At 41.4% G+C, this 25,055-nt stretch overlaps 1 protein-coding gene across 1 annotated transcript in view; it reads left to right on the forward strand.

Moving 5' to 3' along the window:
• akap6 (A kinase (PRKA) anchor protein 6) overlaps window positions 1-25,055 on the forward strand; it is a 190,619-nt gene that overhangs the window by 18,326 nt on the left and 147,238 nt on the right. The window contains exons 3-10 of the mRNA XM_040137439.1: window positions 794-903; window positions 1,591-1,732; window positions 2,202-2,849; window positions 4,076-4,432; window positions 5,396-5,536; window positions 5,705-5,848; window positions 5,960-6,220; window positions 19,724-19,846. Of these exons, the coding sequence (XP_039993373.1) occupies window positions 794-903; window positions 1,591-1,732; window positions 2,202-2,849; window positions 4,076-4,432; window positions 5,396-5,536; window positions 5,705-5,848; window positions 5,960-6,220; window positions 19,724-19,846 (1,926 nt within the window). The remainder of the gene's footprint in view (window positions 1-793; window positions 904-1,590; window positions 1,733-2,201; window positions 2,850-4,075; window positions 4,433-5,395; window positions 5,537-5,704; window positions 5,849-5,959; window positions 6,221-19,723; window positions 19,847-25,055) is intronic.

Below are 25,055 nucleotides of genomic sequence, written 5' to 3' on the forward strand. Positions count from 1 at the left end.
TTAAACTACTCCTTTAATCAAACAGTTTTCCCATTGTAGTTGTAGTTTACCAGTTATTCTCCCTGCCTTATTTATGTAAATGGCACTAACAAAACATTAGGAGCATCTCATCACAATGCAGACCACTAACTATGACCTCGTTATAGTTTAATTAACACCTCTGTGACAGCTTCAGCAAAAATCTGAATGTTAAAAACAATTTGTTAAGGTAGGATTTGTTGCGGAACCGTTGTATTAGATTGCATTAAATTGTACAGATGTACCTAATAAAGTGGCCACTGAGTGCAATCTGCGTGTCCTCCACGAGGGTAAACTCCAGTTAAAAACTGACTTCGTCTCGCAGCAACTGTTATTTTTGCTTGGTTGTCCCCTGCTGGAGTCCGTCCGTCTGTCTGTGTGTCTGCGTGGTTTTACAGCATCTGAATTTAGTGCGGTAAACTCAGTCCGTAATAAGTGTTATGGAGACAATGTCGAGCGCCGGCAGAAAGGCATGACGTGTTCTCCGTATTTTTACATATAAACCTGGAACTGATCCCACATGAAACTGACTCATGTTTAAAACTGGAAGCGGTTCATCGGTTCTGCTTTTCCTGTAGAACTCTGCAGATGTTTTTGTTCTCTACTGGCTTTTATAGACTTAAACACACGGCTGAAACAGGCATCCGGTAGGGTTTTGTTGCTCATTATTTGTGATGTTTTATCACTTTTGTAATTTTGCTAATCTTTTCCATGCATCTGTCTGTCTTTGTGTGTGTGTGTGTGTGTGTGTGTGTGTGTGTGTGTGTGACTTTAGGACATCTGTGAGGACATCTCAGACCATGTGGAGCAGATTCATGCCCTGTTGGAGACAGAGTTCTCCCTGAAACTCCTTTCCTACTCCGTCAACATCATTGTTGACATTAGGTGAGTCTCCGCGAGATGAGATGAGATACACTTTCCGTTTTGGTGCTTATCATGCTACCATGCTTCATGCTATAGTTCCAGCACTGGTTCTGTCTTCTGTGATACTTTAAGGTTTTTTTAAAAGGTAGTTTCTTGTGGGTTTATCTTTGAATCTCCTTGACTTCAGTAGAAAATCCACTAAAAGAAAAACAAAACATTACCCATTTATTCTTTATCGTTTTGTACATTGATAAAATTTGCATACTTTAACTTCAGCGATCACGTTTAAATGGACTGTGTCTCTACATATCCAGCACTTGATAAGCTACAAACATTGTACATTTAGATGATTTCCAAAGCTTTTAGTGCACCTCGAAAGCTTTTTCATATCAATGCATGCCAATTCATTTTTTAATAAGTGTGGAGTCGGAGACAAATAATATTATGACCTTGCTATCAAAAAATAATCATGAGATATGGAATTAATACATAAAGCAATAAATTATAAAGTAAAAGATTAGATACTTTTGAGATTGGAGATCCATAAACATTCCTACAGTGCAAAACAGTTTAGAGAATCTAACAGTCAGCTGCAGTTACTGTAATTTCATGTTAGTCGGGTTTGATATCCAATAGATATAGTAATATTTAATAACTACATTGACAAGCTGTCCTTAAAAGCCGGTGTCATTGGGTCTCGTGGTTCAGGACGGTGCAGCTGCTTTGGCACCAGCTGAGAGTGTCGGTCCTTGTCCTGAAGGAACGTCTGCTGCAGAGTCTACAGGACTCCAACGGAAACTACACCCGCCAGACTGACATCCTGCAGGCCTTCAGCCAGGACCAGCACCAGGTAACACACACACACACACACACACACACACACACACACACACACACACACACACACACACACACATACATACACACCCATAAAACTGTTGTTTCATATGTGGTCACATTTCTTTAAGAAGATAACTTGCTTCACCTCGTGTCTTTGATTTTGATTGATTTGATCGATTTTACTTAAAACCAGAGGAATGATGAAACTGCTGACACAATTTTGGTGCGAAATCACATCATGCGATCAACGTTACACTACAGTGCAATTTGAATAGGTTTGAATTGGTCATTTGAAGCAAAAGTAATAGTATACTGAAATATGTAAGAAGGTAAGACAGAAAAACTTATTTTTTGGAAGCAAAGAAGGCTAAAATATATTTTTTCTGTTTTATTTTGACTCTAACCACTGACCTAAACCTCATTGTCAGCGATTGTATTTAACACAACAGATATTAGAGTGATGAATTCTCCCTCTCCAGACTCGTCTGGACGCTCTGACAGAGGTGGACGACTGTGGTCAACTGACCATTCGCTGCAGCCAGGATTACTTCTCTTTAGACTGTGGTATCACTGCCTTTGAGTTGAGCGACTACAGCCCAGGTGACGAGCCCGAGACCCAGGGAACGGAACCAGACGGCCAGGACCCTTCCGAGGAACAGGAGCTTGATCGAGCCCAAAGCCCAAACCCAGAACTGGGGTCAGTGGAGAGTGAAGGCCCCTGCTTCTCAAACCACGAACTCTGTAACAGTTTACCTGAACTCACCGAGCCCGGTGACTTATCAAACCACAACCATTCTCCATCAATATTACCCACAATGCAATGTGGCATGCCCAACCACAGTGAAAGTGCGAAGCGTCCGCTGCACGGTGTGAGCCACAGCACTGAGGTGTCACCCACACAGCCATCAATGCCCAAGAGAGCCGCCCTGTTCTCAGACGGAGGAACCGGGATGGAGGACTCAAGGGGAGGTCTGGGCAAGGTTAGCCCGCTGTCTGGGCTCCAGTTCCAGGCCGAGCTGAGCCGAAGCACCCCCTCTCTCATGGATCCTCCAGATCGTTCCAAGTTCTGGTTGGAGCTGGACTCGGTTTATCCAGAAAATGTCTCACAGTCCTACGAGAGCCTGCAGGTTTGTCCTCTTTTTCTGAACATGTCTTTTATTTTTCTCACATGGATGAGACCCTAAAAATAACCAAACTGGGTGCAACTTGCTTGCTGCAACAGAGGCAAGTGTCTTTTTTTCGCCTAATTTGAAACACCTGATTGAAATTCAATTAAAATCTAATTGACTGAAGATTTCCCCAGACAGATAATGTTTTGGTGGGTGCTAAGCTTCATTTGCCCAATTTGTATGGAGCGAAACAACAATTTTACTTAATTTACACTCAACCAAATGACTCCAGTTTAAACCAGTTAACTTTCAGACTCTGGGTCAATTTTTGGAAGAATTCAGCAACTAAGATGTGGTCTTTTGTTTCCAGCTGCAACAACAAAGCATCGTGAATTTCCTACAGCTTTGATTTGCACCTGTGACTGGCTTCTTCTCCACAGCAACAGTAATCAAGACTCATGGGTATCATAGTAGTTAACACTGTTTGCCACGCCAAGCTGGCAGGAAAAGTACGACTGCTTAGAAACAAAGTTGAAATAATTCAAACAGATGGTGATAACATAAACAGAAATGTTAAATTATTCAGAGGACTCCTGTGTTTCTGTGTTGAGGAACATTAAGGATATAATTAAAAGAAAACTTTTAAATGAAGAAAAAGTTCTTTAGGAAAAAGCAGCTTCTCCCATTTCACAGCTCTTATAGACAGATTGCCAGCTAAACACTAGTGCATGTGGAGTTTAAACATGCTACCTTAACTAACAGTAGAATTAGCTCTAGTTATTTCAGTATGAAATCTGATTTAATTTACACGTTAGTGATGAAAGAACTACACTAATACACTTTCAAAACATACACCCATTCTAATTTATTTATAGATAGACTGAATTGCAGTCGCAGTGGTTGCATGTGCTTCAGTTCATGTTACCTACAGGTGAATGGACCAACTGCCGAAGAGGAAGGGGTAGAATCCATCTGGATTAGTAGAGGTGGAGACTCAGACCGTACTACATGGTCCAGAGTACAGAGGGAGGTTTCAGTAGTTGTCAGGGAAATAGGGTTTTTAAAAGTACCCGAAACAAGATATTTTGCATTCAGACTTAGTACAGAGAGGACAATTCGTTGTATAGTATTTGTTGTTTTTTAAAGAAATATCGCATGAATAAATTGAAAACTAAATATGTTTTGTCAGACAAGACCCTCCTCGAAAATGTCACCCTTAACCCGCATTCCCTTTAACTGAACAGGTCATGAACGGGCGAAACCTGCAGAGAAACCATGTGAGCTCCAGACACGGTGGATGCTCAGAGGGGCGCGTACAAAGACCGCTGACCACCCAGAGGAGCTCATCTTCAGCCAGACCGACCGCCAACGCCCCCCTGCCTCTCCAGGAACCGGTGTCTCAGGATGAAACATCAAAACAAACGCAGAGGACACAGAAGGAGACACATGCACACAGCGAGGGGGACTCTGACTCCTCGTTGCCCTCGCCCATGAGGGAGCATTTCCTCTTCTCCGACATGGACGCATCTGGAGAGGAGTCGGACCCCCGACCACCTCCCGGCAAGACGGCGGTCTGGATCGTGAAGCGCCAGGGGCAGAAGGTGAAGGTGTATTTGTTTTGTGGAGGAGAGTTTGGAGAGTTGAGGTTGTTTTAAAGTATGATATTGTGAATGTGAGGGAGACGTACACGGGTTGTGGGTAGACAGGGAAACGCAAATTAATTCTGATTGCAGACAGATGGAAAAGTGACCACAACAGATTTGTGCTTCAGGTAGGATTTCTCTTACAGAAATGATGTAATTAATCAAAATTATAGGACATCTATAGTTTTTGTTCAATCAGAAGGTTTGTTCGAGTTTTCCTCAAAGCGGGAACTTCTGCCGCTCATTTTTATTTTAATGTATTGATGGACATGTTTTGAAGCAGTGGCAAATATCAGGCATCTTTAAAGGACCATATGCATGTAGTTTAGACCTTACCCCTCAATGCACATTCACCTGAGTCTAAACGGTGTAGAAACACCCAGTGAGACTCGATTTACCAAAGTTAATTCGCCTTTGTGAAAATGTCCAGAGCAACTTTTGCAAAAATTAATGTGAATTCAACAGTAAGCATTACCATTTTACATCCATAACAAATCTCCGCCCAAAACGTACATCAAATATAACTCAAAGGAATTGAGAGCATTTCAATAAAATGTACTACGTATTTGTCAGGGTGGAAAACTGAAATGGAAACGTAACATAGCCTGTTTGACCCTGCCTTTATGGATGGAATGAATCAAATACTGATTTTGATTTTGTCTTTAAGGAAATGAGCTGTAAAAGACCATTACCTACATAAAATACAGTCTTAAATTACCAAATTTTGGTTTAAATCAATAAATATCTGATCAAAGAACACAAATCTGATCAAGCAACCGGTGCCAACTTTCAGTAACCAACAACACCAATGTACAGTCTGACATTCATGAGGCCGCTTTTCGTGTTCAGTGTGCTGTTTTTCCTGTTTTTTATCAGATAATCACTTATGAATTGTTTATATCCTCTGTTCTCATCCAGCAGGGGGCCCAGCTTTCATCAAAAGCCAGTCCAGACCGGGAGCACTGGTATGGGTCAGAAGAGTTCCTGGCTCTCCCCGCTCAGCTCCATAAGACTGAGATGCTCACTATGAAACTGGAAAGTCTGGCCCAGTCCATCCCACTGGTTAGTTGACAGTTTAGATTAACTCTTCTATTTCTGCATCTGATCATAAAACTATAAAAAGATACCCGTGAATGGAATTTTAACCTGAGCTAATGAAGACATCTTCATTTTTGCACATTAACATAACGACACCGATGTTTTTGTTAAAACTTTAACTTTCTCCTGCAGAGGCCTGGTGACTCTAACCAGGAGGCTCTGCAGGATGTGGATGACTGGGATTTGACGGAGCTCAACCCTGACTGGGACACAGGGGACAATGTGAGCAGCATAGGGGAGAGTGGGGACGACGTTCCTTCTCCTCTGCCACCCCTGGTATATAACAGCATATTTGATCTTTTCACGTTTTTGTCTCCATAAATGCTGACAAACACTTGTTGATCCAGAATTTAATCCCACGGCATTCTCTCGATCTCCTTCCCCCAGCTTCCTTACAGACGAAACCTGGTCAGCCGCTTTAGCCCCACTTCCTCCAGTGACATAGCGCCCTCAGTCGGTGAAAGCATAGAGTCCGGCCACTTAAGCGACCTGCAGTCCGAAGAGGACGAGGGTCGGAGGTCTTTGGACCGCCACCTGCAGCTGACAGAGCCTGTGGTGGACAGACGTGGATGTGGGTCCCTGGTGCAACAGCTGCTGGAGGACATTCAGAGTCAGGACAAAGACCCCGATATCTGGAAGAAGATAGAGGTATGGACAGCCTCTGTGTCTATCTGTCTGTTTTCTTGCTTCGATGTGCCTGTGTCTCTTTCTCTCCGTTGGGAATTATAAGTGTTTTTAGCTTATTTCTTTCCCCAAGGAAACTTGTTAGTGGAGGTTGGTCTGCTTGTTTTCCCCAAAGTTTAGTTTCATTCTTCTAACGCTAGAGGAGGTAGTCTTCATTTTGGGTGAGTTAGCCCACTCTACTAAAAACAAGTCCCCCAAACTAAATGACGACGTGACCTTGTTTGTCAATGCCTTCCAAAACAGTGGGCGTTCTCTGATGATGATTTATATGACTATTTTCTGAACTGCCAGCGCTGTAGTTGAGGTTAGGGGACGTTTGCTGTCATGGTCAAAAGACACCAGTGCTGACTGCTCTTGAATGTTGTCTCTTCGTACCCCCAAACCTCCCACTCCAACCTCAACTCATTACTGCAGAAACTTACTAAAACTTTTCCAACTACTTCTTCCTCCTCCTCCACATGTTTGTTGATGATGCCGTGTGATATTGTGATTTTCTATTCTGACAAAGGGAACACGGTACGCTAAAGAAAGAAACCTCAATTGTCTGACAGTCAGACTGATCATTATTCAGTCTGACATCTTGTTCATGTTAAATGTTGTCTGCGTGCTCCAACCAATCAGTAGTGACTGATGTATCTGAGCAGCACCCCTGTCCCTTAAGGGTTAAGAAGGCCACTGTGAACTGCGATGTTCAAAGTCCAACCTTTGCTGCATCGCTCTCTCCCTCGTTTCCTGTCGTCTCTCTACTGTCTGTATAAAAACTACACATCTTACAGACACACCCAGCTGCTTATTGCTGATGTTCCTCCAACACTGGACCTCCAGTATGGCTGTGCATTACATCGCTTCAGACCTCTAACTGTACACTAACCGTTTTAGCTGCTTTAGCTATGGCTGGCGTCAGCGTGTTTCTGCAGCAAAACCATGAGAGAAAAATCCCTACACTTGAATTCCGACAAAGGACAAAAAGTTGAACCGAAATCACCACAACACCGATGATTTTCTTCCTTCACTGCAGCTGTTTTGATGGATTGGAGGTCTGGTATCGGATCGTCCCGTGGCCCCGCTAATTCATCACCTCACTTCTAAAGGTCACGTTTGATTGGCAGGCGGATTATTGATGAGGCTGCCCGGTGAACTAATCAGTCATATCTGTCATATTGAATATGGTGAAATGTCAATAGCTCTGGGGATTCGTTCTCCTCACTGCTGCTCTTTTAATTAGCGCTATAAAGAAGCTCCGCTGCCTCTAATATTTTTTATTGTCTTATTCTATTCGGATTTTTTTACTCTCTGCTTTATTGCATTAATATTCTATTCCCGAATACCTTTTACTTCCCCAGAAACATTTTACTTTGCTGTTGTAAAGTCCCAGTCTCCCCCTTGGGATCAATGAAGTTCAGCATTTCTGTCTTATCGGGTGAGAAGCCCACATACAGAAGTAGACCACATTAATACGATTATCTGTGAGAGTGGTCAGGATATTCTAGGATCAATCCGTGAATTAAAGGCCTGGCTGTGTGAGGGGACGTCCTTGGAACTGGGGATAAGTGACCCGGCAGTTTGCGGGTCAATCCCCACATCAAACTGTCTTTCATATTCCCAAATTTAAATTAGATCCCCTGCATTAATATTCAGAATGAATGATGATTTAAGTGATGAAATGTCAAAGCTGTCCTATGATCTTTCTCCATCTCTCTGCTTTTTTTCGTGCGGTTGTGTTTCGAAACAGTCTGACAAACAGCAGTCCACGAGGGAACTCTCAGCTAACCATTTATTTAACGTCTGAACTTTCATTTTAGTGTTTTTCTTAAGAAGTATAAGTTCCGGAAAACACTTCCTTTGCTTGGAAGATGCTGTTAGTTTGGGCAAGTTGATAGAATCATAATGTCATCTACAAGATTATTGTTTAATCTGTTAACTCTTCCCACTGGTTCATCGTTAGAAACACTTATGCAGACAAGCTGTATTCAGATCCACAACACTTTGTGTCAAAATTCTAGTGGAGGGCCCAAAGATCCAAAAGATACCAGATATGTCAGACTGAACTTTTGGGAAATGTGGATAAAATAATTTCAGTCGGAGACACTTGTCTCTGGACATTGTCTTGCAGGATTTGGATTTGATGGAAAAGGTCCTGCTCTGTAAGGGAGATCTAAAACAATTCAAGCCACAACGAGGATTCACATCGGAAGGAGAGACCGCTATGTGCACCTGCATGAAAATGATTGGCCGACTCGTAGCCGATGAATGAGCTAATGATGATGATCTCTGTGCTCTGATGCATTCACATTTGAAGATCATCATACAAGTGTTGAAAGTGGATGGTGTGGAGGTTGGCTGAGCATCAAAACCTTCCATCCTGGTGTTATATTCTTTACTAACATACCTGTACACTGGGCATGACTCAAATTCATCCTTTCCTCTGAGTTTATCCTCTCTCTCCTTCACCTACGTAGTACTGATTATTATTTAATTTAAACCTTAAACATGCTTATTCTAATTTTCTTGGATTCTGAGAGAACCTTTATTACTGTGCTCATGCTGTATTCGGACTTTCCTTTCATATCACCAGTGACACAAAAATATTAGTGTGCATCACAGTTAAGTAATAGTCCTTTACCTTCTCCCTATCGGTAACAACAAACATCATGACTGGCACTAAAACAAGTCTGGAGCATCACCAGCAGCAGAAACAGCTCTAGGTGCTAACCACAAGCAAAAAATGGATTTCTCTTATAAAAACGGTGTCTCTGTTTTGCTGCACCTACCCTCGTGGTATGGACTGAACTTCTCACACTCTTTATTCCCTGGCATGTTCAGGGTCCTGTCCAGCTTCCCCTGAATCATTCAGACACCCTCTGGCACTCAGTCTTTCAGCTCTGAGTTCATGCGGTCTGCGGTTAAAAAAAACCCTGTTCACGTATATATATATATATATATATATATATATATATATATATATATATATATATATATATATATATATATATAAAAAATATATATATATATATATATATATAAATATATAAAAATATGTAAATGCAGGTTACAGAACTGAGTGTCTGAGCTGGCAAAACTGTTCTTAAACCGCGGTCTTGTAAAAATATTTAACTCTAAAGGCTTAGGGAAATAAACACACATTCATAAATGAGTGTTGACAGGTAATGAACATTCCTAAAAAACCCACATCCTGAAATATCAAACAAAACATATAAAAACTACTGCAGAATTATGCTCTGCTGTCTTGCACGTGACATCTTGCGTTAACCACACACACACACACACACACACACACAAACACAAACACAAACACACACACACACACACACACACACACACTCCTCGTTCCTCTCTGCTCCTGGGTAATTAGCTGATTAGCTGCTTAATTAGCAGCATGTAATCATGGCGATGGATGAGCTGCCTAATTGAGGAAGTGAAGAGAGGAGAAGAAGTGTGGAGGATGACATTCTGTCTCTCCGCAGAGTCTCTACTGAATACAACAGAGCAGAATAAAATAGAAAGAAAAATCATCCGTCCGGGGAAGACAAACTATCTGTCTAGGAACTCTCGTCTCCTCGAGGGAGAAGGACTCGGTTGCGTTTGTTGTTGGAGTTGAGTAGTTTTTAGATGTTGAGAAGAACTTAAGAGAAAGTAATAGAATCTCATGTCTGAACTTGTCTCTTAATGGGAGAGGAAATCAGTTACATCAAAATTTTCTCCCAGGTTCATTTTCAAAACAATGTTTTCTACTGGAACAAAGAAACAAAGAAGCAAATCCTGAACTAGATTTAGCTGCTAAACTGAACTGTTAGAAAAGTGAAAATCTTGTGTTGTTGTAGCATAATCTTTTCATGGTGGAGCTGTGCGATCTTAAAAAGTAAATTAAGACTATATTCACTCTTTTGAAGTTATCAACCTTTTTGTTTCATGGTACCAGTCTATAGTATTCATTGCAAATGCAATCCTTTGCCCTTTTCCAGAGAAAACAATTTCTGTCCTTTCAACAAAAAATAGCCAGTGAAAAATCTGTAAACTTTTCTCGTAATCCAGGCACCTTGAAGTGTAAAGAAACTTCATGTTTGCTCTGATCTCTGATCTTGATTCGATTTTTAAATTCAAAACACTTTGAAACGGGATGTTAAATAACTCTTTGAAGGGTTGGTTCACCCAAATTACAAGAGAAAACCCATTAAAGAAAACAAGCCAACAAAAGCCAACCTCTTCTAGTGATATCTCCAGTGGTTTCTGCCTCCACCTCAATATGATGAAGGTGAATTGACTTTATTTTTTCAATGTAACAGCATTGAAAATTAACATTTAAAATAATAAAAAATGTGTCCTTCAACAGATGGTGTTGTGGTTAGTCTGGATAATTCATAGACCTCAATTTAAACAGTTTTCCATGGAACTACTTCTATTCAATTACCGCTTTTCTGCGTGGACACCGACATGTGCAGTTTGTTTTCATATGAAACAACTTGTTCATTAATCCGAACAACGATCTATATCGTACAAACGTGAGTCAAAAAAATATTAGCTACAAATAAATGAGATCAGAAGTTTTGCTACTGTGGTTTTGTAATATATAAAAGCATCTTCCATCCCCCCTTCGATTTTTTTATTACAACTGAGTGCACAATGGGTAAATCAAAGGCCATTTAAAGACATTTAAATCTCTTTGGACATTTTCTCTCACCACCCAAAAAATAATTTCCTATAACAGTAACAGGAAAAAACAGAGTTTTCACTGTGAATATATGCCCATACAAGACTGTTGACGCATAAGGAGATCACTGGAAGAATTTTTTATGTTGACCAAAAATAGGGAATAAATGTACATTCCTACCCTGATTTTGAAGCTTAAGGTGTCCAGAAAATGATTCTGTGCCTGTATTTCCCCTGCAGTTCTTGGTTTTCTCCATAGTTACTCAACTGTGACTATGAAAGGCACCGACAGTTTGCTCTGGGGATCATCCAGATTAACAGGTACACTGTTTCTAGAAATACATGGTCGCACAGTATTTCTTCGATCAACATGAAAAAACATGGGGTTAACTGCCCCCTGCAACTGTTACCACAGTGTCTGTGCCGACTCAAGATGACCTTGAGAGCACACGGGGAATAACTGATCGGTAACAGTTACCCCAGATACCCCCTCTTAAACGTTCAGTGTCTACACGTTCTACAACAAACTTTATTTGTTTTAAAAGATAATCAGCAACATTTGTTTTGGTTAAAGTATTTCTTGCATTAACCCCATTAGACCTTTTTACTTTTTTTTAAAAAACTTTTTTCCGATTTCTCTTTTCTTCATGCTGCCTCTGCTGTTGGACATGAATGTTTTATCCAAGACTCTTTTTTCTCCTTTGACCGTCTAGACGCTGTTGTCTCGACCTTGACCTCCTCATCGTTTGTAATGTTGAAACCGATCGTCACATAATTTGGGTCCACATCACGTAAATCTGTGGCTTGTTTCATGAAAGTTTATGAGACCGACACGGGAAATATGCACACACAGAAATGTGAAGTTCCTAGTTGCGCCGAATGGGCTACCGTGCTGAAGTGCATTGAAATTCCCTGAAAAGAAAAAGAAACTAAAGAAAAGCAGAAAGAGAAACAGTCCATTAGATAAGTGTCCTACACGTCATGTGATCACATTGTATGTGCTGTCTGGGCCGGCGTCGGCATCCTCAGTGTGAGGTGTCTGTGTGTTTGGTGGCCCTGCGGCACGGCGGCCTATCTGCGAGCAGTGGGAGACAGACAGACAACAGACTCACATCAACACTCGTCTGATTGGCCCGGCGGGAGGGCGGGGACGCCCACCGACAGCAGAGAGGATAGGAAAATAAGAGAGAGATGAAAGGGGAAGGGGGGTTCTTTTGTGTTTCTATAGATAAACAGGTTAAGGAGGAGGTGGAGGTAAAGCAGACAGACAGCGAGTTAAGACAGACGGAGATGGAAAAAGTAAATTTGTTTTTCAGAGTTGTCCATTGGAGTCCAAGAGTCTGAGTCTACCAAAAAGTCTCCAAGTTTATCAAAAACCTTTTTTGTTTTCAAATGTATTAACGTTATTGACTGATGAGGTAAATACTTATTCACAAATTTACTACTAATAGCTGATTAAAAAAAAATCAAAAATGTTACGAGCAATGCTCATATAAAAGATGTATGCTATTAAGGGCTCTAGAAGGCAAATAACAATATTTATGCATTTAAACTGTTGGTTCTATAAAGTGACCTTTTTGGTGCAGAAACACTGCAGTCAGAGTTTACAGAGTTAAACGTTTCAGAAAAAGGATTTAATCTATGGAGCGTATGGCACACCGCCCTAAAATCCTCCACAGAAGTCTGCCTCATGAAATTCTTTAAAGCACCTCTTAAAAGTAAAGTCGCCGCGACATTTTTGTTGGTAGCCACGGTGGCGGCGTGGCTCTAGGGATGGCACTGCCCCTGTGCCGGTTGGACTAGCGTTGTCACTGTGAGCATGTCAGCGTTGCACTCTAAGCACTGCTGTGACTATGAACAGCATCGCAGAGCGGCCAGCGCGGATGTAGCCTCCTGAGCTGTTTAGGCTGTACATTACCGCCTTCACAGGCTAAATCCCATTTAGGCTCCTTTTATGTTGATTTTGGTGTAACAACACTGACACTGTCAAAATGTAATCTCAACCAGCCACACGTCCATATTTTTGTGCCATTTTCTTGCGCAGTTTCAAGCTTTTTCTCTTGTCCTCGTTCACTAACTTGTAGCAAAACAAATTAAAGAAGATAAGATGTTTGAGGAAGAAGATACTTAAACCTGATTCTTTTGATAAAAGCTGCTGCTTCTTTTGATAAAATTCAATTATCTGAAAAAATACACAAATAGATTGTTTTTATTAAAATACAATTTTAAATTAAAATTGTTAAAATCGATTATTTTGGAATGGAAGTTTTGCACTGTGACATGCATCCTGTCTCTCTGGTCCGACCATCAAACATGCAGATACACTATAATAATCAGTTAACACCTGTCACGTTGATTGACATGAAACTCCAACAGTAACACAAAACAGTATCAGAAGCTGTGTGTGTGTGTGTGTGTGTGTGTGTGTGTGTGTGTGTGTGTGTGTGTGTGTGTGTGTGTGTGTGTGTGAGTGTGAGTGTGAGTGTGAGTGTGTGTGAGAGATTGATTGGATTAACATTGTGGGGCCTCAGAGGTGACTTTATCCCCATGGCAACAGACAGCTGGAGGGGTCTCCCAGGGACAATCTCAGAGACACAGTCAGGTGTTATGGACGGCCTTCTCTCTTTCTCCCTTTTCTCTTTCTGTCCATCTTTCTCTCTTTCCTTTTCTTTCTTTCTCTTTATCTTTTTATCACTGTCTTCTGACCCTACCCACTTTCATTCCAGTTTGTTTATTTGTTTCTTTCAGCATTACTTTGCACAAACACACTCAAAATGAAATTCCTAACAGAAAAGGACATAATGTGCTTGCTTGACGCCACCGCAACACGGAGGCAGCCGCCTCATCGATCCTGTCTCGTCCAGATTCTACACAGAAATCAGCTTCACGGGTTCCATGTTTTCCATTAAAAATAATTTTAATGAATTTCTAATCAAACTTTCCTCCCCTTGAGTTCTTTCAGTTTAGCCCAGCAGTGCACAACGTTTGGTGTGACATGTTCACGTAGTCAAACTAATAACTTAGCCTGCTGTGAAAATTAGCTGTCTCAACTCAAACCTCCAAAATGTTTGTGTCTGCACAGAAATGTCATCATTTTAAATTTTGCTCTGGTCTTTTCCCTTTGCCAGGTGCTCGGACGTTTTTGAACTGGTTCACTCAGTCCTTCGAAAGCTGTTAGCATTCCCCACTAAAACGTACAGGTTCTGTTAGCCTCAAGCAAATCCATTAGCTCACTGCTAGCAGCTAGCATGATAGTAATACCAGCATGTGAGGTGAATTAGCATGTAAAGCCTTCTCCTTGTTAAAGTGAAGAGAAATATTTCTGCTTTGGACAGATTACAGCAAACATCTGTGGCCTGTCCGGACTTAGTCGGACTTGAATAAACTGTCGGGGGCAACCAAATTGAGATTAAGGTAAAGGTCACTTTGTTGTCTCCAGCGGGAGAAAATTACAGTAAGAACTCGTTAAATACACATCCCCTGACAATAACACACCTCTCACTTTACGCACATATCTGCTCACACGCAGTTGATAAAACCTGCAGGTATCTAAGACCCCCCCCCCCCCCGTGTTCTGACTGTCCCGCAGGAGTTGCCTATTGAAAAGTTTAACTGACAGAGGTAAGAATGAATGATCACAGAGCTCATTAGGTCACAGTCAGAGTCCAGCACACTGGAAGGGTCAGAATAGTGGACTGCTCAAAAACGTCTCGAGGAGTTCGAGGTGTGAGGCTCGTGGGCCTTCCCATAAACCTCCATGACTTTTTAACCTGATTAAATATTTGAGCTCTAAGCCTGACCGTTTATTAACAAATAAAGATGTTTATCGATTTTAAGCACCACAAAATCACAATAAAAAGTTGCATATTATTATTATTATTATTATTATTATTATTTAGTGCAAAATGAAAACGTACTCCGTGTTTACGTGTTGTCTTGATGAACTCAGTACAGTGTAAAGCCCATCAGTTGAGTAATACTCACCACTCTGCTGCTCTCAGTCCCTCTGCTCACACAAAAATTGTTAAATTGTTTTCATGTACAAATTATTTCCAGTTACTTCCATTTTTGCTTTTTTTTTTTTTTTTTTTTTTTTTTTGATCAGTCAATAAAACACAACACTTTGTGCTCGGATGTTCCACATCAAAAGTTTTCCATCAGCTATTTTAAATGAGCGTCAGCGCTAGGCTTTTAAAGTGAAAAATCAGCAGGCGGGGTTAACTTACACCGACAGTAGTTTAACAGTTAAAAAGAACTAAATGTGAGAGTAATTAGAGTAAAAAAACAAACAAAACCCCCCCCTGAAAAATCTGTTGGTGGTGGTGAATATGAAATGCCCCTTGATGTGCTAATAAAATTACTGCTGTGGAAATTTAGTCATTAAATTTATTAGTGATTAATGTTAATGATTAATGATTATTTTATTACTATTATTTGAGCTTGATTTTGGGAATTTACGGTAATGAGGTTATTAAACCGTCAGATTATAAACATCTGAACAAAGCAGGGCCGCTCTCGCTTTCTGTAAAATCCTCATAGTAAGTTTGTCTTGTGCTCTGGTTGCCCGCGTAGAAATCGGACCTATTGCCTGTAACATATTAATCATCGAAGCCAAACATCATCTGTCGGGAGTTTGAGTCCAAATCTATCAGCGTCGTCCTTCAGAAAGCCCCGTCAGCTGAACGGTAATTATCCAGTGGTGAAGAGCTGAACCACAGGAGGAAGAGATGAAGCAGATATCAGAGCGGTTATCCAGGCGGCAGAGGATCAGATCAGGCATTTCAGCTCCCAGCAGGCCTTTCTGCCCCTCAGGAGCCTCACTGGTTTAGAGACATCAAAGCAGCTGTAAGCAGCCCAGTGCATGCTGGTCGATATCCAAACCAACGGCGCTCCCTCTGCTGCTATTCACGCCTTCATCCTCTTCCTCCTCTGTCCTTCTCGTTCCTCTTTTCTCTCTCATTCACCTCCTTTCTCCTCTTCTTTTTCCCATCTGTACTTCTCACGGCACATTCTCATATTCTCATACTCAGTGTCTGCCATTAATCTGCTCCTCTCCTTGACTCCTTCATCCTTTATGTTCTTATGTTTCTTTCCCTTTCCTTCTTTCGTCTTTCCTTTCCTTTCCTTTCCTTTCTTCCTCTCCTCTCATCTCATCAATACTTTTGATTTCCATCTCTCCTCCATAACGAGCGGCGGAGAGATGGACGGAATCATATCGATGTTTTTAAAAAATTTTTTTAAGGGTCACGGTTGTAATTAACATACCGCCGCTCAATCGGTCAAGGTTTGTATCTCACGCACGCACGCACACTTTATTTCCACACACGGAGACCTAGACACCAACGGAGCGGGGTGCACACAACACACACATTTCATCACTACAGCCGAGCAGACACACCTTTCCCCATATGAAGACACACACACACACGCGCGCGCGCGCTCATAGATTCGATACGGCGATTTGTAGGCAAGGTGTGAGCGTGTATGCGCACGTGGCAGCTCAAGTAATTTCCATCAGATTTACCTTCTCGCCGCAGCCTCCGTCACTCTGCCATTAGTTTTCTAGATAGCTCTCAGAGAAAGATATGAAAACAACACTCGATGTATAAGATATTAGAATTGTCTTCTCGATGATCTGCAGTCACAGTTACACTTGTTATTCAGACGGGATGTTTGAGGTCTGACTGGAAAGAATAAATTTCAGAGCTCACGTTGCTGTATGTCTTCAGTTTTATGTAAATTACTTTGCTGTTCTCGCTCCCTCTCTCTGCCTCTTTGTGTTTCTCGTATGTTCTCCGTCGCTGGATTGTATCCAGGCTTCATAAAATTCAGGTTGCAGCTCCACGCTGACCTTTGTGCGGTAGTGTTCGCAGTTCTTTTCTCTGTGGAGGTATCTCTGCCTGCAGCGGTCCACCTGAAACCACAGACTGGTGGAATATACATTAGATGCAACTTTCAACGGTCTGCGCGGCTGCTCATACAAGTGCTAATGACATGATTTTCCAAAATATTAATGTTTTTGTGAAAGTGTTATAATGTGTTGTTGTCATCCATATCGTCAAGACAGTCTCACAGTTACGGTTCTTATCAGTTGAGAGAAAGCCCCAAAAATGTGTAGAAGCAGAGGAGAAAAGAGACTTAAAAAAAAAAAAAAAAAATAAAAATATATATATATATATATATATGTATATTTATATGTGTGTATATATATATATATATGTATATTAAAATTTTTTTCTCTATATATAAATATATATTTAAAAAAAATTATATATATAAAAATATATATATATATAAAATATATAAAAGAAATAAATAATAGTATAAATAAATGCGTACATACATTGGCTCAGTTTTCTGACTTAGTAGCAGATTGTTCATGATTATCCATTAATCAACACTGTAACATGATTCATCCATTTCATTCATCTTTTTTCATGCAATCCAAACGCTCTCACTTCTTAATCTAAAGCCCCAGGATTTATTTCTCTATTTGTCTCTACACATTACCTGAGCTGGTCAGGGATTTTAATTCTGTCGGAGCACGTAGGTGCCACCCCCCCATGGTAACAATTACAGCCACTATAAATATTTTGTAACTATACAGGTGCGTTCACGAAGAACAGTTCAACATCGTGTTGATTAAAAAATGTAATCCAGGCGGTGCTACTTTTACATTACGGAGTCTGAGGAGTCTCCCTCTTGCAAAAATGTTTGTCTGCAGTCTCTCTACAATTACTGTAGCTGTCCCACACAGATCGATAAATCTTAAAACCCCACCGTGAGGACCGGACTTTTGAGATGCGGCTGCGCCCACCGGTTTTTTTCTGTTGATTAACAAGTAGCTCGACTGCGAACTGCTCCAGAAACCATGATGTCTTGTTTTTACATTTTTGGTCCCTCATTGTGTTGTGTAAAAAACAAAAAAAAGATAGACTGAATATGCTGGACGAATGGAAGTTTTGGGAAGATGTTCTTTATCTATTTTGACCGAGCTACTTCACCGAACCTGACCTGAAACACACGAAGTTGCAGCAGGTGTGGGTTTCACATTTTGGAAGGTGTACAGACAAAACTCCTGCTGCTGTTAAAATGAATTGGAACATTTAATAGTGGTTTCTTGTCTTTATCTGACCTTTGCTTCAAGTGTTAACTCCTCTCTTCGCCTCCACCTCCCGTTTAAAGAATGAAGGTTTAAACTCCTATATCGTTCTTCTTCACCTCCATCTCTTCTCCATGACTGAGGGCTTAAACTCCTCCTTTAAGCTGTCTTCTATGCTTCTCTTCAGGAGCGAAGTGGAGAAATCAATAGTGGATCAGATACTATTTCAAATGGATTCTACCAGTCTTTTTCTGATTCTTCTTTACTTTACACCAAATAGAAAAAGGAATCAGGAGAAGAAGCTCCTCTGTTGATGTAACTGAACATAATTTAAGTTCTTTCTGGCTCTTTTTCGGTCGATTACTAAATTCCAGGTTTTGAGTTCTGGCCTGAAATCTCTTTGCGAGTTCTCCTCTGAGCCAGTAGATGGCAGTAGCTCTCCACCAAGGGACGAGCGGTCTTCTTCTCTCCCTCTGTTGTTTTTCCTCTCTTCGTCGTCTTCTCTGTCCATCTGCCTGTGTGCTCTCATGAAGGGCAACGTGCCAGCGATGGAGACATACATGTTCAACTCTCTAGTGTCATTGATACCTCTCCATCTCTTTGTATTTCATTTTCCTTTTCTTCCCTTGCTTTATCTCTTTGTCTCTTCATCTCTATTTCTTTCTTTCTTTCTGTTTTTGTTTTTTGTAAACATTTTTTTTGGTTTCATTTATTCCTCCTCTCTCCCTCTTGTTTTCCGTCTCACCGCCTTGTCGTATCTTCCATCTCTTTATCTGGCAGCTGTATCTCTAATTTTCTCTTCTTCTCTTTCATTTTATATCTTTGCAGTTTCTTCTCAGATTCTCTATTCCTCTCATTACTCTTTTAATAGCTGAGTTTATGTCTTTTTCAATCCCCTTCCTCTAGTTTTTGGTTCTTTTTCTGTCTCCTGCTACCTCTCCTTTCCTCCTCTTTTCCTTCTGTATTTTTATTCCTCTATTTCTTTTTCCAGAATGTTTTTTTTAGTCTGCCCCCCCACTCTCTAACTCAGTCCGTCTCTTCCCTTTTCTTTATTTCCACTTTGCACCATCTTTCACTCCTTTTTTCCAACCGCCTCCTGTATTTTCCTCCGTCGGCCTCTGCCTCTATCTCTCTTTTTTCCTTCTCTCTGTATTTATTCTAATGTGTGTTTACCTGTTACGTCCTGCGGGTCTCGTTTTTGTTCTCTTTCTGTCCTTGAATTAATTCATCTGGAATCCGCTCTGAAACACCGTCCAGCCGCACCCCCCTCCTCTCCTCTCCTCCCCTGTCCTCTCCTCTCCTCTCATGTCCTCTCCACAGTTTTATCCTTTTCTTATTCTCTCATCCTCTCCTTCTTCCAATCTGTTGCCTTTTTCCTCTCTTACCCTGTTGCACGCCATTACCTGTTGGATTTCTGTCTTTACCTGTTTTTCCTTTGACTTTCTTTGGCTATCCTTTTATTTTGCTCTATTTGTCTGTTCTTTTCTCTTTCTACTTGTCTCTTTTTTTGTACTCTTTCTCTCATCCCTATAACCTCTGCGGTGTTTTGTATGTATCGTGTTGTTTTGATGTGAGTCCGGCAGGCTCTGGACAGCAGTGGTTATACATATTATTACTATTTATTTATTTATTTTAAATGATTGGACTCAATTCTCTCTCTCTCTCTCTCTCTCTCTCTCTGCCTCTCTCGTCCCCAGTGTTTCGTGCAGCAGTTGGACAGGTTCATCTCGTGGCTGCAGGAGGCGCTGGACAGCACGGAGAACTGGACGCAGCCCAGACAGGAGCTGGACAGCCTGAGGGTGTACCTGGACACACACTTGGTGAGAGCACGCACACACACACACACACACACACACACACACACACACACACACACACACACACACCTTTTTTTTTTTTTTTTACTGCTATATAGGTGAGGACCCTCACTGACAAAACACCTGGTTGACACATACAGACTCAAACACTAGAGACACAGCAGGATGCCATTCACTGTGAATTAAGTGTCAGAAAACAAGCTGGCACTGCACACCGCCACCGAAAGACGCGCCCGGTGGTCCAACCGGTTCAGGTTGAGCAAGGTTCAACTTGCAACATGCAAATATGCAAATATGCACTGACATGGCGGATTAACAACATGGCGCGAGTTTAAAAATGTTGTTGTCAACAACTTCTGCATTCTTTACAATATAACAGTAACCAGCTACTGGCGCTGGGAGTGTGTACGTGTGATCAGATTTCAATTTCAAACCAAGCCAGAGTCTCAACCTTCAACACCCTTAATGTCTCTTTCAAGATGTGAGGACCAGACGAAATGTCCTTATCTTCCAAATATTTCTTCACTCATTAAAAAAGTTCTCACTCTCAAGTTCTCAAACACTGGTCCTCAGAAAGATACAAGATACAATAGCGCGCGCGCACACACACGCATGCACACACACGCACGCACACCTGTCTGTGGCATTCGACCTACCACTGCTACCCGTTTGTTGACTCTTTATTTTAAACAGTTGCTCCACTGACGCCATTTGTGCAGATTCATCCCTAAGAGAAACACTGTTGCTCACCTGAAGTCAACACGGCCGATGTGTTGTTTTAATCAATGTGATGCTTCGGGTTTCGGATTCAGATTTACTAACTCGGGACCATGTTAATACGTAGGTAGTGCAGACTGCACAGTACAATGGAGAGGAATATGAAGTACTTTTTCACGTCTTCATTTCACTTCACAAGCAAACCTAGCCCATTTCAACACAGTTTTTTTCGACCTGGAAATCACACAAATCGCCGCTCGCTGGTCTCCCCTACCACATGATATGAACCAAGCGTAAGTGTGTGAATGTAAGAAGATTGAAAAGCTCAGAATCTTTTAAGCAGGCTGTGATGGCACGTTGTAACATGTAATGTGATTAGATTACTGACAGTCATCCCCTTTTTAAATGCAAAATAGTTTTATTAAATTCGAATCAGATGAAAGGAAAATTGTCATCGTGTCATCAGAGAAAAATCTACACACACTGCTCGTGAGCCAATGAATGTACAACTGAATTTGTTCTCGTCAGCTTCATTCATGCTGTATTTCCTCTTGAATGGATCCAGGCTCACTGTATTATCCCTATTTTAACATTACCGTGAATTATGTGTCATTCTCAAAAGCACAGGCCTCTGAGGCCGTTAGCACAGACGCTGGACTTTGACCACAGAGTTAGATTCAGGAAGACGCGTATCAACCGTCTTTGTCCACCAGTAATTTATGAAGAACAAGATAAACTCATCTGTTTAATCACTACATTCTGAACAAGTCAGCACGTTTGAACCACGAGCTTATCAAGTGTTTTATTGAAAAAAATAGTTGAGAAGTTGTGGAGAAAACTGGCAGTTTAACAAGCCACTACGTGCGTGTAATTGTCATGCAAAACAGTAATTCGTTTTGTTTTCGTTAAGGACGTAGTGGTTGTGTTAAGTGCACTTAATAATACCAGCAGCAGAATGGGGTGACTCGATTTTTGGAGGGTGGTGCTCGTGGACTTTGAAGGAAGAGATTCCTGGTGGCTGGGAAGAAATGGGGGGAAAAAAGAAAAAAATGTGGGGTGGCTGAGTGATGATCCAGCGATATTAATTCGATTCTTAGCAGTCTTCAGTCTTGAATCCCTTCCTGTTAGTCCAAAACATGACAGTAAGGTCTCACATGCTAACTGGCACGACGGCAAAATAGTGCCGTCAACGGTTGGGACCAGTGTTGACAGCGCCGTTATGCGGTACGGAAAGCTCTTCTCCTTTGCAGACGATGTCATTTCCTGCTCGTTCCCGATTGTGTGGGACCAGCGGACCGGTCCAAATTAGAATCAGGAGATGAAAAATTATATTTACGGGTCATCATTACAACAAAAGCAGTGATATGAACCGTACGTGTTTTGTTGATTACCGCAGAGTAGCCAGCTTCTCTCCCTCTTCTTTTTGTCTGTCTCTGCATCTATCTCGGCCTTTCTCTCTTTTCTTCTGAGTTGTCTTTCTCTGTATGTTTTTCTCTCCACCCCTCTCTCTGAAAAAAAAAAAAACATGTTTAAAATTTACTAATGGTGTTTTATAAATAGGAAAAGGTTGCGAGAGAGCACTTTAAATAAAACCAGGCGCTGAAACAGCTAACCTCTCAGTTCGGGCTCATAGTGCACTGGTCTCTAGCTGCCGTTCACAGTGACCGGTCCCGAGTTTGATGGTAGAAATTGGGCGATCAAAGGTCAGGATTTACTGCGTCCTGTAAACACAGAGAGATGATGTTAGAGAGGGATGATGGGAAAATAACAATGAGCTGTGGGATGAAGACAGACGCACACTGGAATGAACACAGACTGTCTCTCATTTCATCTTCACTGCTTTCATCCGGGTTCCTCTCTTTTTGTTCCAATTTGTTTTCATCTGCATCTCTTTGTCTTCTTCCTCCTCTTTTACTGTCTCTGCTCTCCCTTTCTTTCTCTTCCCATTTTATCCTTGTATTTTCTGACCATCTGCCCTCCCCTTTCCCTCTTTTTTCTTTTTTCATATCTCTCCCTTTATCTCGCTGTCTTCATTTGTTTATTCTACCAAATAGAAAAAAACTCAAATACCTCTCCCTGTGTTTCTCTAATTTACACACACACACCAAGCATCCAAGCCCCTATAGATCAGTGAGTGCTGCATCACCATATATTAACACACACACATGCATGCGCGCACAGACACGGATACACACACACAGATGAACAACACTTTGGCAATTACTCACACTCTTTATGGCAAACATATGGGCTTCACACATGCACTCACAAACACACACACACACACACACACACACACACACACACACCGTACAAGGGAACACAATATGAACACACACACACACACACACACACACACACACACACACACACACACACACACACACACACACACACACACACACACATATCGATTCAAAAAACGAAGTGATGCACAATGCTGAATGCGTGGGCACACATACACACACAAACAAACAGATTGTATTTGCATATAAGTGTACAAATGCCAACATATATGCACAACAGTGTTTTAGGTGCACACACACACACACACGCACACACAAGCACACACTGCTATTTGCATACATTTGCATGTTCCTAGACAGATTTCCAAATCAACATCTCCATATCCGTCCCTGCAGAACGGCATCATGCAAGATCCACACACACACACCAAGTTGTCTTATCTAGATATTTATTTCTGCTGTGTGTGTGTGTGTGTGTGTGTGTTTGTTGGTTGGTTTGTTTACACGTGTCGACTTTGTTGTGGGTGCCAGCAGCGCTAACATTAGCGGCGGTTAGCTTCAATTAGAATTCCAGGCTCTTAATTGGCATGTCTCGTTAAATAAAGCAGAAGAGGATGAAATAGCATCGCTAATAGGACTTTGAACTGCTACACTGTTGATAGCGTGTTAGCTAACCGACTCTGTGTTTGTGTGTGTGTCGATAGTCACACTTGCACTTTGTAGTTATTAGTGTGTATTTGGGTATATAATTGTGTGTGTTTTATTGATGACTGCAGAGTAGCCAGGTTCTCTCTCTCCCCTCTCGTTCTGTCTCTACATCTTTCTGTTTCTCACTCTTTTTTTTCTGTTTCTTCTGAGATTTTGCTCTTTGTAGACGAAGTCAAAGCACAAGACTTAGACACTGGAGACTGGGGTTCACGTCCTGCGCCCCACGTGTCGTGAGGTTCGGGCTACTAAAACACTTTGGCTTAGCTTAGGAAAATCGAAACTGAGATGTAAAAGTCAACGCATCCCATCTTGTGCTTCAACTCACGAGTAACTTTTTCAGTATTTAACCATGACCACAATCTTTCCCTAATCTTAACCAAACCTTTAGTAGCCTAAACGTAACCATGCATATAACCAAACACAAATAAGGCGGGTGTTATCCTCTATCATGGAGCCTCTGCCAAACGAATAAATGTAAAGATTGTGTAAAAGTAAACAAATCCCATGAAAAGTCCAAACCCCAGTCACGTGTTAGCCTGTCTCTCGATACATTCTGACCCCATCTCCAGCTGGTATTAACATCCAATGTGTATCTGGATATATCATCAGGGTAAAGAAAAACATACATCAAACCAGGTGTAAACAGACACAGAACACAATTCAACAAGAATGACATCAGGTTAGCCAAAGTGGGGATCAAACCTCAGCCAGGTGTCAGCGACATGTCTGGTCAGGCCAAAATCTTGCTCAGCGTGTTGAAAGGTCACCTACTTCTTCCTCTCTGTGCTATCTCAAGTTGTCCTTCAAAAGGCTGCAGACGAGTCCTTCCTCTGCAAATGATAAGCAAGCTCATACAGCAGCATTATCTTTAGGAAACTCTTGAGGGGCCGCCACGATGTGCAAGTCAAGGTTCATGTGACAGATGTGGGGAGTCGAGCTAGTCGTACTGCTAGTGCGCTTCACCACCGTCTTTAATTAGCTACTTACGATGTAAGTAACATTAGCAAGGCAACAGAAAACAGATGCATTCGGCTGTCTGTCTATCACGTGAAGCTTGCCTTCAATGTGGAGCATCACGTTCAGGACTTGAGACAAGACCCGAGGCACTCTGTTTGTCGACAAGTCTGCCCACTTAATTCACATACTGATATCTGAATCAAGATAATGAGGAGGCTTTATAAGGCTCCAGAGTCAGATGTCATTATCCAGATAATGAATCTAGATACAGATCACATGCTAATACCAGGTGGAGATCTGACTTCCCTACCCTGTCTGGGGCCTCTCAGTCCAAAGCCCATTTGTTCCAACTAAAGATTTACATCTTTTAATATGGCGCACAAATATATCAGTTTCATTAAAAAAGAAAAAGATTCATTAATTTCCGAAAACAGCTGGTCACTGTAGTTTTTATCAAACACAGAGGAGGAAATAGTTCATTTGTTGGGGACTATTTTAAGAGGTGGATTAATCCACATTTGGTGCTCTAGGGGGTATTTGGGGCAGCAGGATGGTGTGTGTGTGGGACTGAGTCGAAATAAACT

The sequence above is a fragment of the Xiphias gladius genome, chromosome 10 (genome assembly GCF_016859285.1).
Source record: "Xiphias gladius isolate SHS-SW01 ecotype Sanya breed wild chromosome 10, ASM1685928v1, whole genome shotgun sequence".
Classification (NCBI taxonomy): Eukaryota; Metazoa; Chordata; class Actinopteri; order Istiophoriformes; family Xiphiidae; genus Xiphias; species Xiphias gladius.